General features: G+C 59.8%; 3 protein-coding genes across 3 annotated transcripts; 1 reads left to right on the top strand and 2 right to left on the bottom strand.

Moving 5' to 3' along the window:
- Nucleotides 1–1,259: 1,259 nt before the first annotated feature.
- MGT2 (MGT2 magnesium transporter) lies at nt 1,260–2,501 on the top strand (the record flags this gene model as incomplete). The annotated part of the gene is made up of 1 exon (XM_001683812.1): nt 1,260–2,501. The coding sequence occupies one exon, from the start codon at nt 1,260–1,262 to the stop codon at nt 2,499–2,501; it is 1,242 nt and encodes a 413-aa protein (XP_001683864.1).
- A 2,531-nt stretch (nt 2,502–5,032) lies between these two features.
- Nucleotides 5,033–6,400, bottom strand: LMJF_25_1080 (conserved hypothetical protein; the record flags this gene model as incomplete). Its single annotated transcript, XM_001683811.1, has 1 exon — nt 5,033–6,400. The coding sequence occupies one exon, from the start codon at nt 6,398–6,400 to the stop codon at nt 5,033–5,035; it is 1,368 nt and encodes a 455-aa protein (XP_001683863.1).
- Nucleotides 6,401–8,518: 2,118 nt separating this feature from the next.
- LMJF_25_1070 (conserved hypothetical protein) lies at nt 8,519–11,095 on the bottom strand (the record flags this gene model as incomplete). The annotated part of the gene is made up of 1 exon (XM_001683810.1): nt 8,519–11,095. One exon carries the CDS (start codon nt 11,093–11,095, stop codon nt 8,519–8,521), a length of 2,577 nt encoding a protein of 858 aa, XP_001683862.1.
- Between the last annotated feature and the right edge of the window lie 3,117 nt (nt 11,096–14,212).

Here is a 14,212-nt window from a genome sequence, read left to right as displayed (position 1 = left end):
TGTCATGAGTAAGCCAGCGGCAAACAGCTCCCCGCGTCTCCTTGCTGGCCGCTCCGCCTACCACTGCTCTTCTTCCGCACACGTTCGTTCTCCATCTCGTTCCCTTGCACGTGATGTGCACGCTTACACACGCGGCTCCGCAACAGCGCTCGGCGGATACGGATGCTCAGGCGCGGATTCGACAGGTGAAAGCGGGGGCACCGTCGCAGCGACGAGCCGAGAAAACAACATGCACCGTGCTGTGCGGATGCACTCTAGTAGTACATGCTGCTTGAATGTGGCGGCAGTGGCGATACATCGCTTGAGTAGCGAAGTACGAAAAAGGCGAACGGAGGTTGGTAAAACATAAGAAGAGCCCCACGGCGGCACACGCAGTCAGCTCAGAGGTCATGGATTGTCGAAGGACGGTATTGCGGATGAGCTTCACGTGCCTCATGCACACGCTTCGCGCAGCAGGCGATGCCTGTCGCGCGGCCACTGGTTGTTGTTACTCCCCCCCCTCCCACCGTCCTCACCAGCTATGACGTCGAAGGCAGCATCAACCCCATACCGTTATCTATCCACTCTACACTTGCTCTTTCCTTCTCCACTGTTGCCCACCCTTCAACAACATCCACACCATGCACAAACGACTCTATGACCGACAACGCAAACCTTCATCTTCCATCCACACACCCCGTCCTTCTTACTCGGTACATCACCTGCCAGAGGTGCCCGCACCCCGCTGCATACGCTCTCGCTCTCGTTATGCTGTGACCCCCCCCCCCCCCCCCACACACACATCTCCTCTCTTTTCCCGCGTTCGTTGTACGTTTTCTTGTTTCTTGTTTTCGTTCCTGTTGTAAGTCTCTCCGACCGTTCCATCTTCCCTCCTGCGTGTCCGTCTGTGCATGTATGATCCGTTACGGGTGTGAGATGGACGTGCTTCGGCGACGATTAGCTCTCTAGTCGTCCCCCTCCTCCTCTTTCTTGCCCGCGCCTGCGTTGCGGAACACGCCACAAGGCCAACACACGCACATACTCTGCCCTGTCGCTAACCGGACCCGTGTAGTCATCACCACTGCCAAGCACACTCGAAGATACACCTCCTTTCGTTTCTTTAACCTGATCTTTATCAGGATAGCCCCCCTCCTCGCACGTCACTTTCGCCGACCGCCATAAAGAACAGCGACTGGGCAAAACTTGTGCACCGCTGTACGCAAGCTGAAGTACGAAGAACGGAGACCCCGACTATCCCCCCCCCCTTCCCCCGCTCCGCCATGATGCACTCCAAGCTTGACGGCGTCACTCCTGGCGTCGCTGAGGCACACCAGTTGTCGCCGCTCGTCGCCCGCCAGCGCTACCTCACCGTCAACCGCAGCGGCGGCTCCTCCTGGTTTGTGCGCAAGGACGTGATGCTGAAGAACTTGCAGGTGAGTCAGGACAGCACTCTCTGGCTGGACGTGGAGGGCGAGACGCCGGAGGAGCGCCGTGCCATCCTGAATGACCTTCCGTGGCGCGTGAACATCCCGTCGGCGGTGCTGGATGCTGTTGCGAGGCCGACGGAGAGTGATGTGGTGGAGTTACAGCCGAGCCTGGCGCAGTACGCTCACGGTGTGCTGAGCTGCGCCATCAATCCGCTGTACGACACCACCGATGAGACCGCCACGGTTGACGAGGACAACTTCAGCGGCGAGGCCTTCGACGCCGCTCGCGGCTTTGTCTGGTGCTCGGTGCTCATCACGGACACGCTGATCGTGACGATGCACGACAAGAGGTTTCTCGGCCTGGAGGAGGTGGTGCGGGCCCTGGAAATGCGCATGAATCCGATGGACACGACCAGCCTCGGGAACAGCGTGCTCACGCCGAGCATCGTCTTCGCCACGCTGGTCGCGTACTCTAGCGAGATGATGCTGCCGGACCCGACGACGCTGCTGAGTGAGGTGGACTGTATCGACGAGATGGTGCTCCTCATCGCGCCGGGCGTGCGTGACCAGCCGGACCTGCTGCGGCGTATTGCCCTGCTGCGCCGCCGCATCTCCTCCTTCCGTGGCCTGCTCTACATGAAGGAGAAACTGCTGCGCGAGTTGGTGACGCCCTCCATGCGCGGCAGCTTCGTCGCGTGTGACATGGTGCACGTCGTGCCCATCTACAAGGAGGCGCTGGACAAGAACACGAAGATGGCGGACCGCCTCGACGACGCGCGTGACATCTTGAACCAGGCGAACCTGAACTTCGTGACGGGTGTGTCGATGCGCATGTCGCAGAGCTCGGCGAACATGGACTTCAAGATGCAGATCCTCAGTCAGGTCGCCGTCATCTGCCTGCCGCTAAATCTCCTGGCCTCCATCTTCGGCATGAACTGCGAGGTGGCTTGGCAGGCCGACAGCCATCCCAACCTGAAAGCCTTCTGGGGCATTGTCGCTCTGATGGTGGCGTGGGTGCTTGTTTGCAGCATCCCGACGATCCGCCATGTCCTGCACGGCAACGCCGCCAAGGCTATTGTCCCGACGGACAGCTAAGCGGTCCGCGCACGGAGTGGGTGGGTGCGCCTGCATGTGCTTACATGGACCGTGCCGCTAGTGGTGGCCGCCTTGCCGTTCACGTGTAGTGCCTTCTCACTAAATTTTTTAGCACGCGTGTGCGTGCCAACCTTATTCCTCCTCCTGTATGTCATCGCACGGCCGTCGCCAACCTCGTCGTCCTCCTTTGTTCCTGCGACCTCCGCGTCGAAAGGAGCAACACGACGTACGCACTCAGCCCCCCCCCCCCCCTTCCCAGAGGGGGGTGCGCGCAGGGTGCTGTCATGCGCGCGCTGCGTCAGCAGCCGGCGCTCCCTCCATTTCCCCGTCTTTGCTCAGGCGCGCTCTCCGCACTGCCCCTCCTTCCCTCTCTCGCCGCCGCGGCGTGGTGGTTGCCCCGGCCTTCTCTTTCGGCTAGGGCGGGTCCGGGCCCTGCCCGCCGGTCTAGGGTTTCGGCCGTGGGCGAGGGCGCCTCTTGGGGCTCCGGCCGGGCGGGCCGCCGGGGCGTGGGGGAAAAGGTCAGGGGGGGGGCGGTGGCGTTGGGGAAGCAAGGGCTTGGCTTGGCGCGAGGGCCTGCGTTGGGGGGGGGGTAGGGAGAAGAGGGGCGTTGTGCATGGGACGCGCCGGCGGCAAAGGGCGGGGGTGGGAAACGCATCCGGTGGCCACGCGCGGGTGTCTTGTCCCGCGTCTGGGTGTCAAACGGGTGCGTCTGGACATGGCTTGTGTGCTGAGGGGAGATTCGCTTACGATGTTAGTAAACACACGAGGAAAAAGAAACACGGAACGAGAAGCTACTGCACACCACACACCCACACATACACATTACTCATGTCGATGGGAAGCTGAAAGCGAGTGGAGGGCACACGTCAAAGGAAGAAAAACCGTTCTCCAGCGCAGCCTTCGCAAGGCATGCGTGCCGCTGCACGCTGTCTCTCCACCCCTTCTCACTCCTCCCTCACCGACTTGTCTCTCGAATTCAGACTCAACGACTACCCACATCAAGCACCAACGAGGAAGAGGCTCCCCACGCCAAAACAAACGCGCGCGCACCGCAGGACCAACAAGACGGAGGAGGCAAGAACAAGAGGAAAAGAAAGTGTGGAAGGTGATAGCGGCGTGAGTTTCTCTCTATGTCCGTGTGTGTGTGTGTGGTGTATGTGATGGGCGTGTGACATGAGAGGGCAGATAGTTGGGGGGGGGAGGGAGGAAGGGATGCAAGCAAGGGTGCGCAATGCGCACCCACATTCCTCCTGGCGGTGTGTTTGGCACTGTCTTCGTTTGATGAGCAGCCGCCAAGCGCAGAAAACAAAACGCAACATGAGGCTGGTGCAAGGAAAAGTGAAACAACGGCCACAGCGGCAACCGTCACAGCCACGACGAGGAGCCGAGTGCAACACACTAAGCGAAGGAAGAAAAAGGCCGCTTCCACACGCACCACACACATACACACACACACACACACACCTACGCACGCATTAGGCTTCTCTCCTATAAACGATACACACTTGGGTTAAGCAATCGGGTCCCATCCTCCCCCTCTCTGTCAGTGTGTGTGTCTGTCTGTGGCCTCTCCCCCTTCTCTCCGCATCCCATGTGTGTTTCTAGCCCTTCCCTCCCTCTCTCGCTCTGTTTAGACGGTCTCTCTTCGCGCGCATCCGTTTCCACACACACGCGCGTGTGTGTCCGCTGTCGCTTCCTCTTGTGTCCGAGGAGGCGGGGCGGATGAGAGGAAAGCGGAGAAGGAGAAGAAGAAGGGGGGGGGAGTTGTTGTTGCTTATATATATATACACATATACACATATATACATATATATATATATATATATATTGCGTGCTTGCTCGCTTAGGGTTTTTTTGCATTGCTCCGAATCACACAGTTGTTCAACGAGAAAAAGCGAGAAAGTTAACGATGGAGAGATGCGCCCGAGTGCTGGGGGAGGTGGCGGCGTGTGTCATTGCTGACCGTGATGACGGGGGTAAAGCGGAGGGGTGGCTGTAGCCGGGATGGCGTCGTGACTGCACGTGGCTCCGCATCATCAAGGGCACACAAACGGTCGAGAAACAGGAAGAGAGAAGGGAGAAGCGAGAGAGACACACACGTGCCGAGAGGGGACGAGTCAACCGACTATGAGCACAGCACATGCTTACGGTGGCATAGAAGACACAGAGAGAGAGAAAGAGGAGGAAACAGACTGGGGAAGATGTGGGAAGCACACACACACACACACACACAGACACACCGATGTCACGCTCCACACTCAACAGTACCTGCAGCCTGAAAGGAAGAAAGAACAGAAATCGAATGCGTTCAGCATTGTCGACACCGGTGGGTACACACACACACACACACACACACACAGAGGCAAACGCACGGGTAGACACCGACTGTGAACCCCATTGATCCACGCCACCCCCTCGCATATCCCGACGCTACGCTTAAGAGTTTAGGAGCAGACATGTCGAAGGAGGAGGGAAAGATGAGAAACACATGTGCACATGCATATGTGCGCGGACTGCCGCTTCTTATTCACTCAGCTGCGGCGCAGGTCAGCCCACTTGTCCGTGTTCACGGGGCCGGACGGCTTGGGTGGCGCGCTCCTCTCGCCACCAAATCCGCTCCTCTCGCCGCCAAATCCGCTCCTCTCGCCACCAAATCCGCTCCTCTCGCCGCCGAAGGAGTTCCTCTCACAGGAGCCTGCGCCACCGCGGCCGCCGCGACTACCGCCACGGCCAATACCGCCTGTGCCGCGACCGCGACCGTTGCTACTTGGGCTGCTGGCTGCGCCGCTGCTGTTGGCGCCGCCGGCGTTGTGTTCCTCCGTCTTGTGCTCGCTCGGCGCTGTCGTGTCACTTTCGGCAGTGACCGCCGACAGCTCCTCCATTTTCGGCGCCTCGGCGCGCGGCGCGTCACGCCAGTTGCCTGACTCCCCGCTGAACGGGTTCGGCTTCGGCTCCGGCGGCAGAACCGGGGGGTCCGGGCTGGCCGGGCCGCTGCTGCGGCGCAGGTTTCCAGCGCGGCGGTCAAAGCTGTCCTCGCTGCGGCAGTTCTCGCGCGGGATGGGAAACTCCGGCTGCTGCTCCGGGGCGTCGCTGCGCCAGTTGCCAAAACTCATTGGGGAGCCGGCGCCGCATATCGGGCTGCACGACGTGGGCGATGCCAGCTGCACCGCCGAACCTAGCATGTCGCGCGACAGGTCGCCGAGGTTGTGGAGGTCGACGCGAGAGCCGAAATTCGAGCGGCTGCCCATCGACGGCATGCCCGGCTGGTCCTCGGGCTGCTGCCCGCCAAAGACGTCGCGGGACAGCCCCATAGCGGCGAGGCCGCCAGGCTGCTGCTGGCCAGCCAAATCGCGTGACATACCCGGGCGCTCGTTCGTGTTGCGGTTGAGCAGTCGCTCCACCTGCTTCTGTGTAGCGAGGTCGACGTACATGCGACGACCACGCTGGAAGGTTTGGTCTAGTGACAGCGCCACTGTCAGCGCCTGCGCGGAGACGAACTCTACAAATGCGAAGGATTTGCCATCCTGGTTAATGAGGCGGTGGGTGGCGATGGCGTCGCGGTTGAAGAGGGAGAGGAAGTCCTCCTCGGTCGTGCCGTTGCGCAGGTTACCGAAGTGGGCCACAAACGGCGGCTGCAGGTCGTCAATAGTGAAGTGCTTCTTCTGCTCCGACACGGCCGCCGTGCGGAAGCTCTCCTGCTGGTCTAATGTGTTGTTCGCCACGCGGCTGTACTCCTGCCGCTGCTTCGCAATCTTCTCGGACAGCTTCGCCACGCCGACCTGCTCCGCCGTCATCCAGTCATCTTCGGCCCAGTCGAGGGCCTCCTCAGGGATGTAGTCTTCATTGAACTCGAAAAGGTTTACCGTCTTTCCGCGTCCTTTCTTCTGTTTGGCGGGCATGGCTGATCGTGCCTGTGTGTTAACGTTGCTTATATGTATATGTGTAGCTGCTGTTAGAGGAACACACACACACGAGACGAGAGACCCGTATTGGGGGAGGGGAGGGGAGACAGATAAGAACAAAACGAATTGAGAGAAAACGACGTCGGGCAGCGAGGCGTGGTGGGTGGGTAAGGGGAGGGTGGAGATCGGCCGAGAGAGGAGGAGGAGGTGGTGGATGCGCACAGGTATACACGCAGGGCAGACGGGGTACACGCAGAGAAAACGAAACACGGGAAGAGGAAACAAAATGCAAACACAGAGGAGAGCTGAAAAGAGCTGTGCGGCGAGACGCATGCGCCGATGTGTTTGTTTGTGTGTGTGTGTATGTGTGGAGGATGCACGCGAATGTGCAAGAGGCGGTGGGGAGAGAGAGCGAAAGAAAACGACGGTCGAGATGCCGGATGGTGGCAGAGAGACATGCGTGGCAGTGGTGTCGGGGTGGGGGCGGGAACGCGGAGAATGGAGAGCGAGCGACTTGTTCAGACGTCGTCGTCTCCGTTTGTGTCAGCTTGGCGCGCGCTCGACGCTACGCAAGAGCAAAAGCGCGGCGGCGTGTGATGACAGCTGCTCAGCCCGCGTCCGTCTTCGTCTCTCCATTTGGATGCAGTATAGTTGATGGATGTGACAACAACAAGCGTGAGGTGCCACACACACACACACACACACACACACACACACACACACGCGCGCGCGCACGCTAAAACAACGAGATGGAGGCTGCATACACCCAACGCACAAGCACACATGGCACCCATACCTGCACATCGGCATGCCTGTACCATGCGGTCACTCATCCTCCATTTTGTACTTCAATGCTATATCGCTCAACGCCAATCTTGCACCTTTTTCGTGCGTGTATGTGTGTGCGTGTATGTGCGTTGCCTCACGCTTGCTTTGATAGCGCGCATCCAAACACAAGCACATTGGCCCAAACGAACGTGGGAGACCCAGAGACTTACAGGAGGAGAAAGGTAGCTGAAGAAGCGTGCTCACCGTAGCAGTGGCAATAACAGAGGAGAGGAGGGAGGGGGGGGCAGAAACAAAGAAAATGAGAGCTCCAACGGATGCTCGATTTCGTTCTTACGCCGAGACGCACCCATGCACATACACATATGCAGGGATGGGGTGGATGGGCAGGTGCAGTGCGGTGAGGAGGTAACCAGCACCACGGCAGCAGCCCCCATACACCGCACACACATAGACACTCGGCAGAAGAGGAGGAGGGGACGACGGATCTCTTCATAATCGATACGAAGCGAGACTGCAAGAGACACAAAGAAAAAGCACAACGAGGGACACCACACACACACAAACACACACACACACACATATACATACATACACATGTATATGAGAGGTTTGAGTTGGTGGTGGCGGGGGTCATCACCGTGAACGCAACACTTGCGGTAGCGGCGTGGGGCCCACAAAGACGAGCCCGCACCGCTCACCGGTCGCGTGAGATTGAGAGAAACAGAGAAAGAGGCGGTTGCATCCGCCACAGAAGGAATTCACGTCGCGCTTCAGCCCTCCCCACCTCCTCGCACGCCTCCACTGCATACTCGCAGCCCCCCTCCTCCTCCCCATCTCTATTTCTGCCGATACAGAAACGCACGTCTCGTGCGGTGAAAGCAAACAGCACAGCAACAGAAGAGGGGAGCGAAAACCAAGTGTGTATGCAAGCAACAGACATGAGCAACACCGACTGATGTGCGGCCCAACAGTCTCACAGGTACGTAGCGAGAAAAGCAGCTTCGGCCACACCGCAGCGATTCCATCTCTCTCCCGGACAGAAGGAGGAGAACGGGTGTGCGCGCTAGGCGTGGACAGGGCTGAGCACGCCTGCGCGTGCGAGCATCCCCACCTCAATCTCTTCTCCTCTACCCGAAAAGAAGCCCACGAGGACGGAGACGCCAAAGCAGCGCTCTCAGAGGAGGGGGAGGGGGAACCGCACGCGCGACACCACGCAACGAGCCAGAAAAGAAGAAGGCGAGGGACGTTGCGCTTCTTCTGTCATCCTCAGTCTATCTCTAACGCCGTCGCCTCCGCTGGCGCAAGTGCAGCGGTGCGCGTGTTCTATTACTTTCGCGCCGTCAGTCGGGCAAACACGTCGTCGCCGTTCGATGTGCTGGCTCCACGGGTGTGAGCCGGTGTGCCGAGGCGCATGGAGCCGTTGACGCTACTACGCGGCGTGCCTGCCCTCGACACCCCGAGCCGCACTGTGCTCGGTGATCGCAGCGTGCGATCCTCATCATCGGCAGCGGCTTCGGCGAGCGCTTGGACACGGTCCGCCTGCAAGCATACGGCAAGAACTGCGTCGCCGTAGTCCACCTGATCCTCCTGGGCGCTCTCATCAAGCCACTCGGCGGCCTTCTCTCTGCACACTTTCAGCGCTTTGACCCGCTCCAGCAGCGACCGTGCTTCCTCCGCAGACTGCTGCAGCCTCTGCAGCGACGCGGCGTACAGCTCTCGTGCCTTCCTCCGTGACTCCTTCGCGTTCATCAGCTCTGCTGAGGAGGGGTCGTGCTGCTTCTTCATGGTGGCCGCCATGCACAGCGTCGCCTCGTACACCTTCTTGGCGTTTGCTGTCTCAACGACCGCGCGCTGAGCTTGTATGCGAAGATCCATCAGACGGTCGTACCCTTTCACATCCACGGCAGTCTCTGTGCCGGTCGCTGCGCGCTCTAGCGGACCACGCCCGCTCGTGGGTTGCGTACAGGCGATGTCCTTGATGTTGCTGCCGCGGCGCATCTGAAAGGCGAGGTCGCGGCGGCAGTGCACCAAGCGGGCCTTCTCTTCTCGCAGGGCCGCGCGCTCGACACGCCAGCTCTGCAGTTCCTGCGCGTAGACCTCCTTCTCGCTATCGGAGAGCTCGTCGTCGCTCAGCACACTCACCGGCCGGGGGCCAAGCTGCTGCATCTTCATGGAATAGTAGTCCTTCGCCCGGTGCCGCTGCTCCACGTAGAGGCGCACGACGCTGGGTGTGCGGCTGGTGATTATGCGGCCTGGCGGCCGAGACGTCGCCCAGCTGCGCGGGGCATGCAGCGCCAACCCCGTCACGTCATTACCGAGGTGCCGCATGCACTTATCGCGAGCGTCGTACAGCTCCTTGTTCAGCCGCTTCATCACGCGACTCTGATCCTCCAGCTTGGTCGACAGCTGCACAATCGTGCGCTCGCGCGCCCGCATCATATCCGCAATCGCCTTCAGGTTGCACCTCTGGTTGGCTGTGTGCACCCAGTCCTCGAACTCCTCACATATGATCTCTAGTGGGGCCTTCAGCACAGGTGCTGGCGTCACAAAATTAGCGGCCTCGACGCAGTCGAACGTCGGCGCAGTAGGGCTTAACCGCTCCTCAGAGGACGGGGACGAGGAGTACGAGTACGCGGCGAGGGCGGCAGGGGCCCTCTTGTTGCCCGCCTGCATTTTCTCAGATTCCGTCGCCGGCTGCTCAGACATAGCGACTCCGTCGCCGCTGCGCCCGCTCAGCGGCGTGAACCGGCGCTTCGGATTCGTGCGACTGGCTGAGCGCGACGTGTTCGGGCTGGCACTGCCGGTGCGCCACGGACGTGCGTACATCGCGCGCCGGCGCTTCTCGACGTCCTCCATCTTCTCGTGCAGCTGCTGCTTCAACCCGTGGGCGGCGCTCTCACTGCTTGTGCGTCGGGCGCGCCGATGGGGCTCGTTGGTCGACCACGGACGGATGCTCATGTACAGGCTACGTTCCTTAAGCACCTGCTTGCACCGCTCCTCCTCGGCCTTTTTGGAACTCTGCTGCTCCTCCGTCTCGCCACCAAACTCAATCTCGGGCTCCCTCGCATTCTCCACCTTCGCCGGCGCCACTTTCTCAGCGCTGTTGTCTTTATGTTCGACGCGGAGGTGAGGGGTCGGCACGGGTGGCTTCTGCTCCGGATCGTTTCTCTGAATGGAGAAGTGGCTGATGGTGCTGTTGCGCATCGGGTCGTTCGTCGATTCCACTTCAAAGCACAGACTCGATCTGGTCGTGGAGGCGCCGCCCTGCTTCACAGCCACCACCTGCGACGGCAGGCGGGACTGCTCGACGACGAAGTGGATGTCGCTGCTTTCCGTGATTGCTCGAAAGTTGAGGCTCTCCTCTGTGGCGTTGAAGTTGTTCGTGGTGGGTTCTGCCTGGAACAAGATGCTTTGGGCGTCGGTCTGCTCATCATCGACGAGGAAGTGGACGGAGGCGTCGCTCGGCGCAATGGACGCCTGTGTCACCAAGTTCACACGCGGGTTATGCGGCTTTGGGATCAGCGTCGTTGACACGTCGTCTCCACCCCCGCGTGGTGTGCCGTGGCGAAACGAGGTGCGGCTCGGCAGCCTCCGCGGTGGCTGGCTTCCTTCTCGTGCCCTCCCGCGGGGTGTGTGTCCCGGCCCGCGCGTCACGGGCACTGGTGGTGCCTCGTAGATGCCTGCACCACCTTGCTGTTGGTGTGCTTGTGCTGCCGCCTCGACATCCTCTGCCCTGCGAGAGCGCTGCTCAGGCGGCTCCTTGTCCGTGTGGATGGACGGGTGCGAGCTGCGCTGTGAGAGGCCGCGATTCATCTTCGCGGCCGACGCAGGCGGGGAGGTCCCCTGGGAGACGAAGGACGGGGTCTCCGTGAGCGGCGCGGTAGCCAGCACGCTGCCTGTCATTCTATAGAGAGGTCCGTAGGGGGATGGCGCAGTGATGGAGTTGGAACGCTCTACGACAAGCTTAGCGTGACGGCGGAGCTGTCCTTTGTTGCCGCCCCGCTACTGCCCAAAGTGCACCCTTGCTTCGAATGCCGCTGTGACTCCCAGCATATATGCGTCGCTGTGGCGCGCGCGTGTACGCATAGCAAGTACGCCTGCTGTGGTTGCAGCGGCGTGCACGATAGATGAGCGGGAGAGGGAGATAGCCAGCAGTGTGAGCTGTGACGAGGACGGGAACGACGAGGAGGAGGAGGGTGAGCCGAATGAGGCAGGAAATAATATTGTCCACCGCTCTTGTTTTTTCTTCGCGAAGGTTTTCGTTTTTGTATCGTGTGTGTTGGTGGGCTACGTGCTGATGAAGCGCGTGTAGTGAGCTACGAGGACAGGGAGGGTGGGGAGACGCCGGTGGCAACACGATGGCTTTGTGCAGAGAAGAAAAAGGCTCGCGAGGAAGGATGGGTCACAGCATTCGCCTTCGGGGGATGAACCTTCCCCGCCCCCCCCCCCCCAGCCGGGAGGGTGGTGTGTTGAGGGGGGGGGCGCTACACCAACGGCACCACCTCTTCGAGGAGGGCCTTCTGTACATGGGCCTACATCGGCAGCGTAGGGTGAGCACCATATCACGGTATGTTGATGCACATACATAGGCGCAAGCGCCCACCTGCTGCCTTCCTACACTTTCAAAACGCTCAACCACAGACTTCTTCAAGCGGTCACGCGCGGAGAAAGGACGAGGGAAGCAGGGCAGAGACGGACGGAGCAATAGGGGGTGGGTGGAGGCCAGTGAATCGAACGGGCTCAGGTACACACCTCGCGGCACTCTTCGCCCTTGTGCCGTGCCTATCACGCGCAGCCGCTGCTCCCACCCAACCGACACAGCGCACACCACACCATACCGTCTTTCCACATCGTTTCTAACTTCCTATTTTCGTGTGCGACTCCACCGTGTGTGCACTGCCAGTGCTGACTGTTTCTTTTTCGTTCTCCCCCCTCCTCCTCCTCCTCCCCATCCACGCCTCCTCTCCCCAGACGCTGTGCGCGACACCTGCCCGTAGCGGTGGTGATGATGCTGCTGTGCGTGCTCGCAGGTCCTGCCCTCCGCTTTGTGTCGTATTCCTCTTCGTTGTCTGCTGCGTCGAAGGGAATGGGAGGGACAAGGACACGATGGTGACACACCAGAGCAGCCCTCGAGGACGAACCGCATACACACACACACACACACACACACACACACACACACACACGGCAGGAGGTCTGGCAAGGGGATGGGCGGAGGGTGTGTGGGTGTGGGTGGATGGGTGCGTGCGTGCGTGTGTGTGTGTGGGGGGGGGGAAGTTGTTGTTGGTGGTGGCCAGCACAACAAGAGATGCGTGCGCATACAGGTACGCCTTCACAAAGCGTTCATAGACGAAATAAAACAAAAACGCCCTCCCCCCGCAACGACGACATACCGCGCCGCACGCTTCCTCCCCTCTATGAAACCACCACCACCACCACCACCACCCCTCCCCCCAAAAAAAAGTCGAAAGCCACCGGGGAAACACTTCCCATGCCGATCAACCCCTTCCATCCCTCCCCCCTCCCCACAAAGCATGCGGCAATGTCTGCGTACATGTAAGCACGCCTCATGGAGACGGAGGGACAAGAGACGGCACGCGAAGAGAGGGAGGCACACAGAAAAGGGGGAGAGGACGGTACACAGCGAAGGAACGAGCAAGGACACCACACCACAGATGCCACCACGTAATAGCACATCCAGACACGCGCAGAGAGAGAACAAGACGAAGGCAACAGCCGCAACAGGAGAGGAGAGAGTGACCCAAAGAGTTGCACGTCCACGCTTACATGGAACCAGACGTGCACTGCACGCGATACAACCCCGCAGCACCGCTGCAGCTGTCCATGCCTACATACTTCCACACACATAGCAAAAGAGCACGAGAGACTTGGAGAGTGACGCTCAGTCCTCCTCCTCACGCAACTGCATGTGTGTGTGTGTGCCATTCTATGTGCGTGTGTGAGATAGGGGGCGGAAGAGGAGGGAAGGGGGGAAGGAGGAGGAGCGCAAAGTGGTGCATTTGGGGCACAACATACACACACCGGCACCCGTACCATCCTTTACCAGCGAGCGCGTACGATTTGAGTAGCACACAACCAAAATAAATAAAAGAAAACAGGAGGTGGAGAGAACCAAATAAAACCGTAAGACCTTACAAGAAAAGGTGGAGGAGGAGTGGGAGGGGGGGGGGAGGAGGGGTAGAAGGGGTAGAGGGCGCACCACCTATGAGCAACAAACAAACGTGTGCTGGATTCAAAAAAAATTTTTTATTGGCAGCGTGCCCACATTCTAACAAGTTAACCACACACACACACACACAAGCATTGCAACACCACAGCTCCTCCACCTCTGCGGCACTACGGCTACGCCAAGCGCATCGGGCCAAGCCAACATCGCTCGGTGTGGTTTTGGCCCCCCACCACCACCACCAGGGCAATGTCGCTGCGAGCAGCGCAGGCTGGGCCCAGGATTACGCTCGACATTGCTACAACGCAGCTAAAGCAGAAAACAGGAGGTGGATGCGAGTATTCGTTGAAGCGTCGACACAATACGCAGTGAGCTGCTCCAAGCGTGGTCATGACCGCAAGTCTCTTCGGCACAGCACCAGCCCAGACCTGTCCGCCGACACGAAGAGTGTGGGTGTACTAGGCCCTAATACCAGGGCGAGGTGGCTGGCATCCTCAGGGCCTAAATGTCTTGGGAGTGCAAAAAACAAAAAAATCATGGGAGAAAAAGAAAAAGCATAGTAGAAGGCACGGGGTCGGTACAGGGTAAGACAACACCACAAATCTCAGCGATAACAGAACACGGCATGACCGCGAAAAGACAAAGACCGAGAGGAAGAAGAGGAAAGACGGAGAGGGCAAGGGCGGGAGCACTCCGTGCGTCACCCACGAACTTTAAGCCACAATTCATCGCTCACTGCACACACACCAAAACACATGCGATCGCGGAAAAGGACACCTTTCCTTCCTCGCGCGCGCCAAACAAGCCATCGATCATATCGAACGAAGAGCCAC

Source organism: Leishmania major, chromosome 25, assembly GCF_000002725.2.
Source record: "Leishmania major strain Friedlin complete genome, chromosome 25".
NCBI lineage: Eukaryota > Euglenozoa > Kinetoplastea > Trypanosomatida > Trypanosomatidae > Leishmania > Leishmania major.
This window is presented reverse-complemented; position numbering and strand designations above follow the sequence as displayed.